General features: G+C 43.6%; 1 protein-coding gene across 1 annotated transcript in view; it reads right to left on the bottom strand.

Moving 5' to 3' along the window:
- Positions 1-17,486, bottom strand: part of LOC126524669 (3-oxoacyl-[acyl-carrier-protein] reductase FabG-like) — a 65,460-nt gene that overhangs the window by 5,700 nt on the left and 42,274 nt on the right. Inside the window, exons 5-8 of the mRNA XM_055067304.2 lie at positions 11,358-11,398; positions 10,212-10,281; positions 8,152-8,188; positions 350-413 (exon numbers count right to left, since the gene is read on the bottom strand). Coding sequence (XP_054923279.2) covers positions 350-413; positions 8,152-8,188; positions 10,212-10,281; positions 11,358-11,398 — 212 coding nt within the window. The remainder of the gene's footprint in view (positions 1-349; positions 414-8,151; positions 8,189-10,211; positions 10,282-11,357; positions 11,399-17,486) is intronic.

Raw genomic sequence — 17,486 nt, forward strand, 5'->3', positions numbered from 1 at the left:
GTAGAAGTTTGTCGCGTTAACACTACACCTACTACTCTCCTTAACACAATATGCTGGAAAGCGCAGCAACTGTGCTGCCACATTTAAAATCACGGGATGATAGTGTGTATTTATAAAAAGAGGTAGCATAGTTGAATCAGAAGTACATGTGATGCGTGGATGAAAGCAATGCAGAAAGGATAGACGACGTGAACCACACACCGATATTTTTTCTTGCGAGTGAAAAACAATTGTATTATTTTGATTAAATTCCGGTTCGAGCAAAAAATATTTTTTTTTCGTTTTCTGACCAGTTCTAATTCGATGCCCTTGATACAGCCTTTATATGGTGCGCCTCACCACGCCTTACCATTTTCTGTGTCTCGGAGCTCATTTCTTCCTTGAACACCATTTTCGTTTCAATGGGGCCTGGACTGAAGAAAAAATGAAAAACAAATTGCACCAGCAGCGCACGTGCTATGTATCAGCGCAGCCTTGCGAGGCACAGCTAGTCTACCGCTTGCATAGCAGTAGATTCCAAGTTCGTACAAAAGTTGAGGGTACAGACGTTTTTTCCCACATTTTAACACGCCTGTCAGTAATAAATGCTAAGATAAAGAATTATAGCAGGACTATGTCTAAATGTTTGTGGATGCTAACGCCATTAGCATTGAAGCAATGTAGTGACACACCGTATCTGAGAAATTATTTTTATTTAAATCTGTAGTGGTCATCGTGCCTACTTCGGCTACATGCGACATACGCTGCGTGCGTTATCGGCACATATTCCTATGCTGCTCACTAACAAAGACGGGTCATCAGCATGATGACGTCAGAACGACTAGGGGATGGAGACGGAACGAATATGACGGGGCGACGACGAAACGTTGATATCAATCGAACGAAGAAGGTCTCATGAGATGGACGACAGTGAGATGGCAATTCTGAAATGATGACGATCCTATAGCGAAGACAGCGTGACGACCACAGAATGTGAGGAATGCGAGGACGACAAGTGCAGGATGGCGATGGCATGCCGATGACTGTATCACCAATAGTGAATCAACGTGACGACGACGGTATGACAACCGTATGACGAAACTGCAATGCACGACGGCATGCCGGCGTTAGTATGACAAGTGTATGACATCGACGGACCGATGAATGTAATTAAGGTTATGTCGGACAATGTGGTGGGAGACCCGGAGAAAAAGCTGATCAAACAACTTGATAACTGTGACCACCCTACGCACACGTCAAGATAACGAAAGTTGGAACAAGAAAAAAAATACACATTGCTATGATAACAATGACATGAAAACGCCGGCGTAATTACCATTGAATAACGAAGAACTACTGATGTCGATGGAACTCCCCCCGCAGTTGCTCATTGGCTATGGTGTAGGGCTCCTGAGCACGAGGTCGCGGGATCGAATCCCGGGCAGAGCAGCCGCATTTCGATGGGGGTGAAAACACCCGTGTACTTAGATTTAGGTGCACGTTAAAGAATCCCAGCTGGTCGAAATTTCGGGAGCCCTCCACTACGGCGTGGCTCATAATCAGAAAGTGGTTTTGGCACGTAAAACCCCATAATTTTATTCTAATTAATGTCGATGGAACTACAAAGGCGGCATAATGATAATGGCAAGACGGCGATGGTTTGACGCTTGTGAAGGGACGACTTTGGTTACATGACACAACAGCAAAGATGGTGTGAAGACTGTGCTTCGACTCTATGCGACATACACCGGTATCGTCCCACTTTGCTATGGCATTGCTTGCCAAGATAGCTCACGGGCGGGACTTCATGATTATAATTTTATGAGGCTGACGCAGTTGCCGCGATAGAATGACGAAGAACGAATGACAAGAATAAAGCGACAAAGGCGGCTTAATGACCACAGCGTGAGGACAAGATGAGGACAATGTGATGACTAGGGTATGACGACGATGGTATGAAAAAAAAATAGGCTAATCGCTTGAATGATGACTCGCACAACGACAACGACATGACGATGATTCCATGACAACGGATACATGATAGAAACTGTCTTACGAAGATTGACGGATGATTGATATGGTTTTGATCAATGAAGGCGATATGACGACGATGGACGACTTTGGCATAACGTACTGAAGTGAGGGCAACTGTGAAACATCTTGACGACCACGGCATCACGAGATCGGTGTGAGGACGACTGTCAAAACGAAGGCGTGTCTTCGATGGCGTGAGGAGAATCGGTTGTCGAAGTTAGAATAATGACCATGGAAGGGCCTCAACAGCATCACGACGATGGTATGACAATGATTGCATGATGATGACAGTGTGGCGACAACGCAGTAACGACGATGGTATGACTGTAGTATAAGAACAATATGGTGACAACGAGTGCATGACGTGAATGGCATGGCAACGACGGGATGACGATGGTTGGATGACGGAAGCTGGAGTTGCGACGATGGAGTGCCCACAATGGAATCACGACGGTGTTGTGACAAGGAAAACATGACGACTGTATCGAAGCGACAACCGAAGCGACGACCTACGATAAAGGGACGACCGCGGCATGTGAGAGTAGGCGGACAAATCTGGAATGGCGGCAGTGCAACAACCGCGGTGGCATCACGACCACGAGCACATACCTAGTGGTCCAAGCTACCAGACAACTTGGGTCACTGGGTAGGCGTTGAAGGCGTGACGAGGACGGCATGACAAGAGTCAGATAACGAAGATAGGTTGAGGACAATCAAACGACCACAGCGGCATCACGCCCACGAGTATATACGTAGTGGCTCAGGCTTGTAGACAACTTACGCCATTTGTGCATCCTAAGAAGCTAGATAGATGCGCTTAAGATTCACGAACTAAGTAAATTATGCTAACTACAATTAATTTAGTGCAAAAATTACGTCACGATGAGAGTGGATTGTAGCTGGATTAGCAGTCAAGCACTGAGGCGACACACGGTAGTCCTGAAGTCAACTTTATTTAACTTAGGTAGTGAGTATTCTCAGACTTGCCTTGCTTCTGGTGTATGTGACAAACTCCGAACTTCGGTATCGTTCCACTTTGTGACTAGACTCGCTGGCGAAGTTCGCACACAAGAATATCAGCACAGTGACGCCTATATGACGCCGATGCAGTGACGAAGATGGAAGGACGAAGAAGGATGGACGTAAATGTAACGACAAAGACAGCATAGCGACGACGACGTGACGACAAAGAGACCTAGATTCTTAAATGATGAGAGTGATAAAACGACGATAGCGTGATCATGACGACATGAGGACAATGAGATGACAGCCCCTGTGTGACGACGATGGCGCGATGATTGTTTGACGACAACCAGTTGTCCAAGGTAGAATGTTGAGCCTGGTAAAACCACGGCGGCAAGACGACGATGCTATGACAACGGATACATGATAAATACTGTCTGACATCCACGCTATGACGACGTTGGCGTGATAACAGTAGCATAAACATGACAGAATGACGACGCAATTATTAAGATAGAAAGAAGAACACGGAACGACGTCAATGAATGGATGAAGATTTGTATTATTTGATGGCATTATGAGATAGTGGCACGATGACAGTACGATGACAATGGCACGACACTACCTTAGTGATGGCCATAGAAAAACGACCGCTGGATGATGACGCTATATGACAATGGTTTGACGAATATTCTATGACGACAGTAGGATGTTGAAATCAGATTGTCCACAATGTACCGTCGAGGGTATGAAAAGGAATTAAGGACAACGATGCAATTAGAAGTATGGCATGACTACGGTATGAAGACAATAAGGTAACGAGTGTATGTTGACATTATTATAACGACGACTGTATCACGAAGCCTGAGTGATGACGATGGCGTGAAAACGGTTGCTTTATAGTGAGTCTATGATAAAAATGATATGATAATGGCCACAGAATCAGGATTGACTGACGGTAGAATTACGAAGAAAGATTGAAGTCGATAGATTGAGGAAGGCATGGGCATATCAAAGACGGCATGCAGACAAAAGGAAGGTGTTTGTCAAGTGATGCGGATGGTAGCATCGAATCGTGACGATGACGGCATGAAAGCAATAATTTGACAGTTACTATGGAAGGGCAATGGCTTGACGAGGACGGCATGGGATCAGTCGCATGACGAATCTACAATGACGACAATGAAATTGGCTTGAAGGCATCACCACGGCGGTGTGAAAACGAATGTATAAAGACTGTATGATGAGAATGGCGTAACATCGGCGGCATGGAGGAAGTCAGCTGACGAATCTGGAATGGCGGCGGCTCAAACATCACGATGGCTTCACAATCCCGAAGACATGCATCGTGGTCCATGCTATTAGAGAACTTGTGCCACTGGGTCGGAATAGCAGGCGTGACGACGACGGCCTTACGAGTCAGATCAGGAGGGTACAATGACGACGACTGAAGGAACGTGACAGTGTCACAACGACCGTGTGGGAGCAAAAACATGGCCATTATCACGACGATGGCGTTATGTCGATGGCATGATGAAAGTCACACGACAAAATTTGAAGGGTGGTGACGCAATGATCACAAGAGCATCACAACCGCGAGCGCATTCCTAGTGGCCAAATTTATTGGACAACTTGGGTGCCTGGATTGGAGTAGAAGGTCTGAATACGACGCATTGACAAGTGACATCACGAAGATGGAATGGCGATGGTGCACCAACCACGAGGTCAACACGACATGTGCCTAGTGACCCAAGCAGGTAGGCAACTTGGGCTCCTGGGTCGTTCTTAAGAGGAAATATGACAGATAGATAGATATATAGATAGAGAGATTGATAGATAGATGGATCGAAAGATAAATGGAAAGATTGACGTAGATATATAGATAAGCTGAAAAGGGCTGAAGTAGGATAGGAAGGCTAATCGCATTAAAAATATTCATAAACGTAGATTGAAAGAGCGGGGCATACCTGGTGGCCGGTTTAGACGCAAAAACTGTTCATTGATGAGAGGCACATCAGTAGTGGCACACCGCGAGTAACACAACTTTGCATGAAACGGTTTAATTGACCAGAAGAAAAAATGCAATATCAGATACCCGCACACCCAGGTGGCCCTACCATTTGTTTCCAACACAGTTCCGCCTTCACAACACCACAACGCTGAAGCTATAGACAGTGGACTACCTAGTGAGGCATGTGGGCGAGAAAGTTGTTACAGACACAGGCAGAGAGGCAAACAGACCGATAGATAGACAGATCCTAGAAAGTACCGGAAGTACCCTAACAATCGCGATCGTATTGAAACACCAATGCGATCATTACGGAAATATAGCCAAAACATTGAGACGAGTGCTTCAAAAAAGCACCTTTAAAAGACAATGCCGGAAAAATGCAGGCATTCATAAATATGGCAGGCTTACACAGGGACAAAAGCAGCATGTGTGTAGAGTAGATGCTGATGTGGCGGTGATATCCGTAGATGGCTTTCTCATTAACTACCCTTTGCCTTTGAAAGGATCGCTTCATTGCTGACAATGCCGACCGCCACACCCTTTCTATAGCTTGGCACTGCCCCTTTCAGAATAATGCCGGGTACATTTTCTATTTAACACTTTGTAGCAGCTTGAATAAATCCTTGAAGTTGTGGTCGTTGTTTTAAGGAAGCAAGGTTCTATTACAGAGGCTTTTGAATCAAGCCCACTACGAGCCGGGACAGTCAGCCTCCATTGACGTTGGCGTGTCCGTGGCTTTGTCACACGGGGTAAAACAATTTCGTAACTACCTGGCTATGTCGACGTCAGTGCCTTTCTTTATTGCGAACCACAACCCTTGTTAGAAAGGTTGTAGGACTGCGTTCGCAGATAAAAAAAATTATTAAAGTTGCAATTTAATGAGTCTACTTTTTGTCGATGTAGTCGTGTTCGCCTTCTATACACAACTGCCACCTTTCCTGAAAAGAAAGCAAACAAGCAGATGAAGCTCCTTTCCAGTTGCTCTTCAGCGCATTAGTCACAGCAGTTTGTATTGACGCCCTTTCTTCTTATCGCTGCAATTACAGCAGACATTTCACAACGGCTCACAAAAAGAAGTCACGTGGTGGCAGAACAAGTGAATATGGGAGATGTGGTAGAGTACAAATATGGTGTTGGGCCAGGTATTTCTCGATTAGTTAAGCAGTGTGAGGCCTTGCGTTGCGTAGCTGAAACCACCGTCAAGGCAATGATAGATTAGCATGCCGCCAACAGAGTGCTTGGCGCGAAAGTTTCAGCAAGCCATTGCAGGAACTTTAGTTTATTGTTGGTGCGTATGGACACGATATCATTCATGTACTAGTCATCTTGCATAAAAAATGCAATCAACATCACCTTTGACAGCATTCACTTAACCTTTACAGAAGGGGATGAACCGTGAGCTGCTCATTCAGCGGTTTCTCGCATGATTCAGTATTCATACTTGCAGCATCAACTTTCATCTCCAGCAGTCATGCTGAACATAAATCTGGGATAAATTCCAGCCTTTTCATAAGTTCAGCAGCATTTCTTTTTTTGTTTGCCTACGTCTGTGTGTGAGGGCCGATTCCTGCATTCTGTTTTTATTTCCTTTAATCGTTGCATAAAGTCTGAAGACACACGCAAAGCGGACGTGCGTCAGGTTAACCTTCCTGCCTTTTCTTTCTTCTGTTTTAGTTTCTTTCTCTTCGGTGACACACATCACACACACATCAGGGGTTATTAAACACAGCTCCGGCACCTTGCGAATTTGCATCAAATTCCTTGCAAGGCCATCTCTACACCGAACACACAAAATCCGACTCCATAATGCCAGTTTCTTCAGTATAATACCACGCGCAAAGAAATAAAACTTAATATCGGGAACTTCTTTGAGAAACGGTATATGTGTATATATTTGCAGCAGAGTTGTAGGATATTTCTTTAACGTTACTGTGGACACTAGCAGAGGTCGTAATTTTCTGTGAAACATGCCATTGCTCCAAATGCACCCACCTCTTGGCTTTATTAAAACGTTGCGGTCCACATTGTCACCTATGCTCACGTGCCCTTCAAATCTGGGCATATTTTGGACGTATTTTATAGAAATTTCAGTAGAACTGACAACCGGGCTAGTCGGTACTGATTCATCGGGATGGCGGCACCGCGCAAAAAGACCGCGACAAGGAAGGAAACAAGAAGCTGGGCATTTTTATACGTGAGCTTACGTGCAAGTATCTGCATGTAATTGGGAATACCGAATGAGCAATCTTTTGTTCCAAATTTATATTCTCAACTGCACGATAAACTACAGACAGTCTGGAGACAAGACTCCGAACGGTCATAAAATTATACATTTATGACAGAGTCAGCGAAGGATGAAAAACGAAATCCGAGAAGAGCGAAACGTCGGGAGCGGCCTTCGAATGAGTATGATAAAGTGGCGGCCACATGTCACGCATTTGTGAAATATTCGGGGTGGCGTTTCCGCTTCCTTTTAAAGGCGTGGTAGTCTTACTGTAGACAAGACTAAGTGTTCTTGTGGTCCAACGAAGAAAAAGTGCTCGAAGAAAGAAGTTGAAGTGATCAACAGTGGGCGAAGAAAGGAAACTAAAGCTTAAGCCCCCATCTATTCAAACAATTACTTACACTTACCTTACCCAGTCATTACCATAGTATGTCGTGCCTACTTAAGCTAATCATGACTTGGTGTAGAGTTAGCTATGAAACCGCTACCGAAGATAGAAGTTATCGCACCCAGCAAAGTCGCATTCTTGAAACACTGAACCAGGAATGATTTTTCTGGCGCCTGCTGTTGATCTCTCCGTTTGGAGGTAATTTGCACAATGTGATATAGTAAGCAGCGCGTCTTAGGGGCTGCATTACAATGAAGATGCCCCCTATGCAAAAATAGACAATTCTACGGCAGATAGACTGTAAGTGCAAGATACGGTGCGTATGGCTACGGACAGGACAGGACACCGACCAAGTAAAGCTGAAAAAAAAAACGCAGACGCTTCTGAGCCTTACGGTTTCCCTAGTCCCACTCGGTATGGTTTCGGTTTAAGCGGCCCACACGGAGAAGTATCGCAAAATATGTTGGCATTAGCGATGGGACTGCAGCATATCATGTGCCGCTGTTTTGTTAGGAATGAAAATGGAACAAAAAATTATTGACTAGTACTCACTTGATGGAGTTTACACGAATGCCATACGGGGCATATTCTGGAAGGATAAAAAAAGCATATTTTTCCACACTCTGTTGTGTTTTGAATCAGCTGTGTTAAACGTTTTGATTGTTGCTGGAAAATAACGCGTAAAACGCGAACACACATTGCAGTGAACGAGTCCCTAAAACGACCACAATACAGTATTCGGCATGGAATTGACAATAAAGGATTCGCATCTATATATATCACTCCTCCGTAGGCTTACGTTCTGTCTAAGCAAAACATCTTGAAGTAATTGTCCAAAATGTACGTTGAGTACGTCTGTACAAAGTCCGCCTGGTTCAAAGTGATATAGTACGTAAGCTTCTAATCTATTTGAGAAGAGCAGCGTTCTAGCTCCAGGTGGAAACCATGTTTCTGGCAGCGCTGTAGGTCACACTCATCTTATGCTTCAGAACAAAGTTTATATATCTTTATGTTGCTAGGGAAAAACACTAGGAAGGCGGGAGATTGAAATGCAAGACGATGAGCAAAACGAGAACAAGGTAAAAGCGGGAGTCAACATTTTGATAAGTGGACTTGTCTTTGTCAATGCCTTGAGAAAGACAAGCTCATGTCTCGTTTTGCTTATATTGCTTGATATTTTTCTTGTGGAATATATTTCAGGAGAAAGACTATTCGCCACATGAAGCCTTATTTTTAACAAAATAGAATATAGTCAAGATTCACACAGTTTCAAGGGCAGGACCCTTCTTAAGAATCAAAATTCACTGCCTCAATAACGATTTCCATTATGATTTCAGTCGTTAAACATATTTGACGTAACAAAAAATTAACTATACTTTCGGAGCAAAATAGTACTAGGCCTGCTCCTAATGCTCTCAGGAAGCCTCGTGCATAGCATTTTTGCAAACTGCATCCATGAATGTTTATTTTTAATTCAAACGGACTCATCTCAGTTGGGTCGTGATAAACATTAATATCTGTATAAGGCTTGTTGTTTCCTTCGCAGCGTCCACTTTGTCCATGTTAGAAAGTTATGCATCGCTCATTTGTACGAAAGTACAATGAACTGGAATATTTTGCCGGAATATCTGTTGTATCCTAAAAGCGTTGTCTCAACTTAACCAGTGCTGCTGGATTTGATTATTTGTTCTATTTTCTCGAAGCGTCTGCTGCAGCCTTAAAAATATTATTGTATGAACAGTTTTGTTTCTTGTGAAAAGGCGATTTACTTAAACCCTTATTTCAAAGTTTAATCAAGTGGCAGACTGCAGGCATAATTTTCTTATGGACTTTTTAAGGAATCGGTGGATTTCCAAAACATATTTTGTAAGAAGCGCTCTGTGCCATTAGAGCATTTTGAATCGTACTTTTTAGATATTGATGATGTATAGTGTTTCGTGGCGTAAGAGCTACGTATGGCCAAAGAGCGCCACGAACGTTGCGATGACCAATACCTTGCCATTGATATGGGAACGAATGGCAGATGTAACCTGGCTGCTAGTACTTTCAAGATTATGACCGCGCCTTGTCCGTTAAGCCGTAAACGTTTGGCCCCAGCGTCCGCATAAGAACATTGCTCCTGGAAGCAAAACGGGGTGCCTGCCGACATCGGAGCAAAACGTTTCTCGACCGATAGAAAGAGAATTTTTACCTTGCACGATATTACGGGGCCATTAAGTTCAGCAGCTGCGATTTAGGGTTATGCAACAGGTGACTGTACTGATAACAGAAGCAGAGACAAGCAGATACGAGGAACGTAAGCAAAAAGCTATCGCAGACGCCAGGCAGTTCCTTTCATTGAGGAGGTGTCGCGATGTTTCTCAGGGTGCAGTACGCCCAGGAGATGTTTTTCTGAGCTTGTCTTAATTCAGTGTGTTTCTAGTTGTAACGGACCGTAAGAGCTAGGCACCAGTTCGCCGAACAACAGGTAGTTATGAGCTACAGAACAATGATGTTATAATATCTGGCTTAGTATCTTCTCTTGCATTAACGTAGCGGTTGTAGTTGACAGACATGTGTTCATACCATACAGCAAAGTATGGTACGGAAATAAAAAGAAAAATGACACTTACCCACTGCCGAAAGCCGTGTGAGCGCATCAATACCTGCTTTGCTGATGCCGGACAAAGAAACTTCGGGCACCTTGCATGGACACATACACGTATGTATACATCCGTCTACCAGAAATAGTTCAGTGAATCATGTCTACGCTAACGAAAGGCCCCGATTCCTGCTGTCGCTTTAACGCCAGTAAACTTTAGGATATCAATCTGTAGCTAGCTGGCGAGAAGAACAGGCGAAAATGTCTTACTTCCAGTGGCCAAATGAGATCTGTCCTTTTAAAAGTTATTACCGCTTGTGCTAGATTACATAACTTTTTTTACTCCTTTCGTTTTCATGTCACCAACTCAGGTTAAAATTTTCGGCTCTTTCACATTCTTCCTGTATGCCCTGGTTAGACTGTAACAATTAATATTTGTCATTGATCTTGGAAACTGTGGTTTCGCAGCAGTGTTGCATTTTGTCAAACTATAGACGTTTTTGTCAGATACAGACTACCTCAGACGTTTCAGGCGGAGAAATTAAAAAAAAAGGGACACTTACTTTGAGCGAAAAGTATCCTTCAAGCATTTGGCTCCGGACACGTCAAATGCGCTCCCGCGCTTAAGCTACGAACGTTTACCTATTTTCAATATTCCAAACAGCTTTAAGGAAATTAAATCAGGTGCGTTGTCATTTATCTAAGAACAAACAAACCTCGACTGGGCAGACGGAAAAGTCAATTAGAAACAGGCAGACTTTTGAGAGTCCGTTTGTGTTGTAGAAACGCAGGCACGCTAATTAACCTTTCCCGTCCAGTAGGAATGTATGTTTTCCTAATGAGAAAGACGAAGGCTTCGGTTCAATAAAAATAAAAGGGAGCCTTGATACTAAATGCGTAGGTGGCAGTTTTACATACTCAGGGGATATGTATTTGTCTGATTATTCTAGTGGTGTATTCTCTGGTCGAAAGGGCATTTGATGGAGCGGACCGAATGCGCACTATTAATATAGCGCGTTTTCAACGGCTAATAGATGTCTTTATTGCATCCAAATCTTCGTTTTGCTGAATATTTACACATTATTTTCAGTTCTCTGATACTGAAAGACGCACCAGCCTTCTCTGTTGGAATGTCCGCAGAGACAGAGAACCAATGCACAAACATGATTTCACTTACCGGCCTCATTGTTCCAATGCTAGAGACGTTAACTATATTTCCTGCAAATATGAAGAAAATAAGAACAACAAAGCAAGCTATATACATCAATGGAAGGCGAATAATTATTGACGTCGCTAAAAGCAGCAAACACTCTAATTTTCTATTCCGTCACGAACACTAGAATTTGCCGCCGTAATCGTTTTTTATATCAGCTGTAACGACTAAGCAAACATTTGTCTGTGTACCTTTGGGTGTACTCTTCAGAACACTGCCTGAGTACAGGTAACAGGTGATAAATGAGGTGCATTTGCATAGTTCTTTCAGGTAAGGAGTAATATCATTGCCTTTATGGCAACCTGTCGGGCCATTTCACGACAAACAGCGCCACATTTTAATACAGGAGTTCACACTCATGACTCTAATGCGCGCCCTCTAATATGCTTTCCAAGTTTGAGTTCCTATCTTAACTGACGACGGAATTCCCCTGACAGGGTCACCAGTATGCAACCAATCATCCGTGAAAGACATTCGATGCTATACAATCCTTCTCATATGATACCGTTAGATGCATTGTTTCTCAGAAAGCTTCGTTAGTCATCGGGGATTGATGACAATACAAAATAGCTTTTGTTACTTGTTAGGCAGCCGATGAGTCACGTGAAGCCAAAATGCAGGACCTAAAATTGTTTTCATTATCTATTTACCAGCGCTAAATCATTGGTTCTAGCGAGCAGGTTCAGCATGGAAGTGTAACAAGCTGGTCGAGTCTCAAACTTTTTATCTCCTTCTCTTCAATTCACAGATTAGTTCGTTTGGAGACAGCTTGTATTTACCTCAGTTTTAATTATAAGTCAAACGAAACTTCGAAATATCAAATAAGGTTCTCAAACTGAATTTAGGGCTCTTAAAAAGAGCCCAGGGGTGCTATGCAGGATGCGCCGAGTTTGGCGAAACTCGGGATCTTCACGAGCTCTGGCGACACCCCAAGATGAAAGCACGAATGGTACCGAGACACAGTTTATCTTTCGACAAGCCTCCAGTTTCATTGGTTTATCTAGATTCACTCTGGCTGGCTATCATTCCTTGGGCGTTGCCTTCTGGGCGGTCGACAAACTGGGGCTCACGTGATCATATCGTCGGTGCATGGTCGTGCCTTCTTTCACTTGTTTGTCGTTCCACCGAGTGCATTACATGCACAAGCAAGTTATAAAACAAATGCATTTAGTACAATATTATTAGTTACTTTAACGTGGTATAGAAGCATTTTAAAGCTTACAACATGTACACTGAATATACATTAGACTAATTTGTAATTTAGTACGCTTCGCATTATACCACGAGGGAACGCTGTGGTGGCGTCATCACATCCATTCACCGGGCGACATGGCGGCTAAACATCGAAGAGGCCCAGTGTAAACAAACTCGTACAACGAGCTTGCAGTGCGCGACGTAGTGATCAGGCTCGACAATGACCACTATTTCTTGGATAGTTCTGTTCCTCCGTCAGCAATCTTTCCGGGCACACCGTAAGACTGCCAATAGCTTCGGCGATTTTACATATCGCAACGCGCACCTACTGTTCACGGCGCCGTGCTGAAGAAACAACTTGTCCGGTGCTGCTTCTGTGAGTTCATCCACTCTGCGTGACTGCGAGCGTCACGAACATTACATAGTGTGTAAAAAAGGAAGACAGCCTATATAGCTACGATGCGACAAGGAGGTGGTACCGACGATGGATCTCTCTACCAACACAGTGAAGGAGACATCGACAAACTGCAGATAAGTATATTTCTACTGTTTCGTATTTAGCATAATAAGAGTGCACGGATTAGGTCACTTTCGTAGTAACGAACTGAATGTCCAACAGCTTAAAGAAGGCAGTGAGAACCAATGAGTGTTCGTGCTTTTACATGCAAGCGGGCCAGCGAAAATATGGAAAAGATGAAGGTAACCTTCACTAACTTCGCGAGATAACAGAAATTCATGAGTGACATCAAGCCCGCAAAAGTTATGGAAGAGTATCTTTATCCAGGTGAAATATCAATAGCAGGTACTGATATAAAGCAGGAAACTTATACAAAAATTTCACGGGTTGAACAGCACATGGAAGGCATTACCGAATCGTGATCGCCACGTTACCGATATCCTTGAAAAAGTTTAGAATCATTGCATTCTACCGGTTATGCAATATGGGACATAAACCTGGAGGTTAACAAATAAACTTGAGATGTCAAGGACTGTGCAGAAAGCGATGTAACAAAAATTGTTGGAGATAGCATTAAGGCAGGAAGACAGTGGCGTAGTAAACCGTGGCAACAGATGTGCTAGTTGAGATTAAGAAAAAAAATGGAATCGGCAGGCAGGCCATGCACGTATTCGATCACTTGTTGCCAATTCATAACAGGTGAATACATAAGCGTGACAGAATAGACGTCAAGGAGAGAGAACTACAGCCGAGTATGGTAGAACAGTGCGTAATGGGATAAAAATATGTTTGTAGGCATAGGATGCAATCAGCTCGTATAAGACGGGATTGTAGGGAGAAGCATTTGTTTTGCAGCGAACAAAAATAGGTTTGTGGTGCTGACAGTAGAGACTCGTGAAGGTGGGGGGCACCTCAGCTGCTCGCACACTAATCAACATGACAATTGGCTCTGAAAAACAAAACCCCAGTTATGAAAAATAAAGCAACGTTGTCCCGACACATTGTTTTATTATGCATACTACACTAAAGGCTTCCACAGTTAATGGCACTTGGTACTAATAGTGCAACGAGCATTTTTCTTTGTAAATAATGGTTTGTATGCGGCTGATTCATTCCAATACACTTTTTTTGCAGCAAAACATTCTGCTGCTGGAGGCACTCAACCGCCTGGTGGCAGTAGGCGAGCGCCAGGCACGTGCTCTTGAGTGTGTGGCAGAGGTCCAGAGGGCTGCTCTGCAACAGTAGTATCGGTGCCCTCACTGCTCTCCTGTCGAGCCCACAGAAGGCACCTTATAAAGGAGCTTTCAGTTTAATATTTTGTTTATTATTCAAGAAGATGAATAAAATTATTGCAGTAAACATTGTGCTGTGCATATTAGGAGACTTGTAACATGCACTTGGTGTCCCTTGAAAATAGGCAAAAACGTAAGACAACCTGTGCCACTCTTTGACCCTGTAAATAAAAAATACACTAATGCAGCATACACGTCATTGTGCTGTTTGCTCTTTCTGTGTGCAAGAATACAGTGCGTGTTGATTAACCACAAGATGAACGGTGTGCATAATTCACAATGAAGACAGGAAACAGCCGGAGTTTAATCATGCTATCACCTATAGACTGTGCATATGACTGCAACACTCCCCGATTGAAATGTGCCGTTACATATATGTTCGATACCACATATTCTTTAACATTGTCTTATAATTGCACGTACTAATTTTCACACATCTTAAGCCCTTGCATAGCACACTTCTCGTGTATCTATTTCATAGGCCAAATATTTGTACACTTTGTCCTTTCGTGTAGTATGAAAAGCAGCGTCTTTTAGAGTCGGATAAAACTTCAGAAGACAGGAGAGGCCCCGCCCAGATGACCAAAGCGCAGCAGTCGATTGCCTCCATGTCTAAAGAAATAGTTCCTTTCCAACGAGCAGGTATTAGTCTGTCTGGCGGCACGATATCAGTCTAGAGTGCGTGCCCATTGGTGCAGGCTTGTGTTCACCTGCCTTAAAGTGCAGATTCCGCAGCCTCCTAAAGTTGTATCCGACTAGAGAAACATGTAATGCCTTGCACAAGTTGCATAAACTTCTGCAACTTGATAGCACACAATGATCAGGAGCAGAAATCTATAAAGCCATCCAAGCAAAGCTGGCTGGCCACACTTCCATTATGAGGGGCTGTAAAAAGGTCTCGCCAAATATTCCCATGACATCCTTGAAAAAGAGGTGGTGTTTGGCACTTCTTTAGAATCAAAAACAGATTACAGTGAATGTTCTGTAGCACGTCAAAACAAACTGAACTTGGTTATCTGCACAGCATGTAATGGAAGGTTGTGCTTCACATAGGAAACAAACTGCTCTGTCCAGTACAATTTTGAGGCCGGTATGGCACCTATTGTGTCAACAGTGTAAATATACAAATTACACTTTTCACAGGCCATTGATTTTACCATTATTTTTGTATGATGGTTCTTTCAATCAGTGCTTGTATTACATGAGCAGGTGGATGTGAAAGCAAAGCTTTGTTTGCAAACCTTCTGAATTCCATAATTGTGTGGCAAGGCACTGGCATATTGTCGAATAGCTCACACTTCCTCGGTCCTGCACCAAAGAAGCCCAATGCTCTATTTGAACTTGGATCGCACAACAATTCAACGGCACACGAAGAAGAGTAACACATACAGCAGAGCATTCTGCTGTCTGTATTTCTTTTTGTGTCCCATCGAATTTTTGTGCAATTCAATTTCAAGCTTCTATACCAATACACCCAGTCTTCAACCTCACCAATGCTCTAGTTATTAGGCCACAATGGCGCACATCTTTGAAATACCCCAACACAAATTAGCTCTCCAAAAAATCACAAGTGTTAAATTTTGCAGCACAGGTGTATGTATGCACGTGCCATATTTTTTACCACTAAACTCACACGAATCAAAGGGGCAAGCATTAACCAGCCTTGCTGCTGCAGTTACCATTACCATCATGACACCAACGGAAAGACAGTGCCACATTTCAGTAAAGGGAGTGCCGGAGGGGAAAGGTGCGACAGAGAGGGCTTACAATAAAAATAACAGTTATGAGACATGTTCAATGCCAATATATGCTGCATGTCGCTCATCCTACTTTGGCATTGTGGCAAGTGTTTACTCATTTGAGCATATCACATTTTGTGTAATCATTGCTCTAAAGCTGTACAAACTGTCTATATACTCCAATATTTATTTTTATCATGGTGGGTCAAAGACCCACTTTTCATTGGCATCTGCACCACATTTCTCCCGATATGTAATTTTGCCTTGGTGCTTCATGACATCTTCACGTACAGAGAGTTCTGCAGAGCATTGGAAGTGCATTGTTCTACTGCTTAAGAATTAGAGCCCCATTATGAGACGAAAATATATGATTTATCAATCCAGAATAACGCCGCCCCCCCCCCCCTCCAAAAAAAAGAAGATGCATTCACCCTCTGGCACATGCATCGACAGTGAACAGAGCAAACACTCTGTGAAGTATTTTCTTCATGCAAGCCAACACACCAAGATTCTTAATGCATTTTCATTTCGCCACAAATGCATAGGCACAACCGGCTTGGCGCAACATCCACATCTCGCGCTGCAACAAATTGTGCAATGCCTCGCTGTTTCATAGTGCGGCCGATAGATTACGCATGACCAATGTTCAGCATTGTGCATACTAAGTTACTTCACCAATGAAGAACCCCAAGTTCTTTATGAAATTAGCATTCATAGGTTACTTCACACAATTTGTGATATCTATTTATCTATTTATACTTAATTAACCTCTTTCCCAAGAAAGTGAGCCATTTGGAAGGCACCCTGACAGACAAGTAGAACAACCGGACAAAAGTCATCAACTAGCGAAAAAGTCAGTATCATAAGCAGCCGCATGTGAGATGTCGCTAACACAAAATTTCAGTCGGCTACACAGAAGTGACAAATTTGGCAGTACGGCGCGTCTAAATATTGCTTCAATGTTAATCACAGTAACGCTGACATTGAAGGCGAATTCATTCCTACGTACGTTCCGTCGACACACCCGACTACGTTCGTAATGTTCCCACGAAGTAGGAAGCATTCTTTTATATATGCCCGCTCAGCCGCAGTATTCGGGAAAGCTAGCCACCGCTTACGCACTGCCGCATCGATAAGCGCGTCAGACACATCTCTGACACAGTGGCTAACAGTAGTTTGATGGCGTCCAATGTAACGCTCGGCGCCGACGCTTCCCTGAAAAGTCCCAGTCCCGTAGAAACAGAGGGCACAGAGGCCTAGCTCTACGACGGTGAGCGAATGAAGCCCGCCACGCTGTCTCCGCAGACGAGAGCCTTCGCCTAGCACGTCACACAGCAAGCGCACTGACGTCTTCGACAGGCGAAAATGACGCTGAAACTTTCCGTCGGTCATGTAGGTGAACGGGTCCGGA

Source organism: Dermacentor andersoni, chromosome 3 (assembly GCF_023375885.2).
Source record: "Dermacentor andersoni chromosome 3, qqDerAnde1_hic_scaffold, whole genome shotgun sequence".
Lineage (NCBI taxonomy): Eukaryota > Metazoa > Arthropoda > Arachnida > Ixodida > Ixodidae > Dermacentor > Dermacentor andersoni.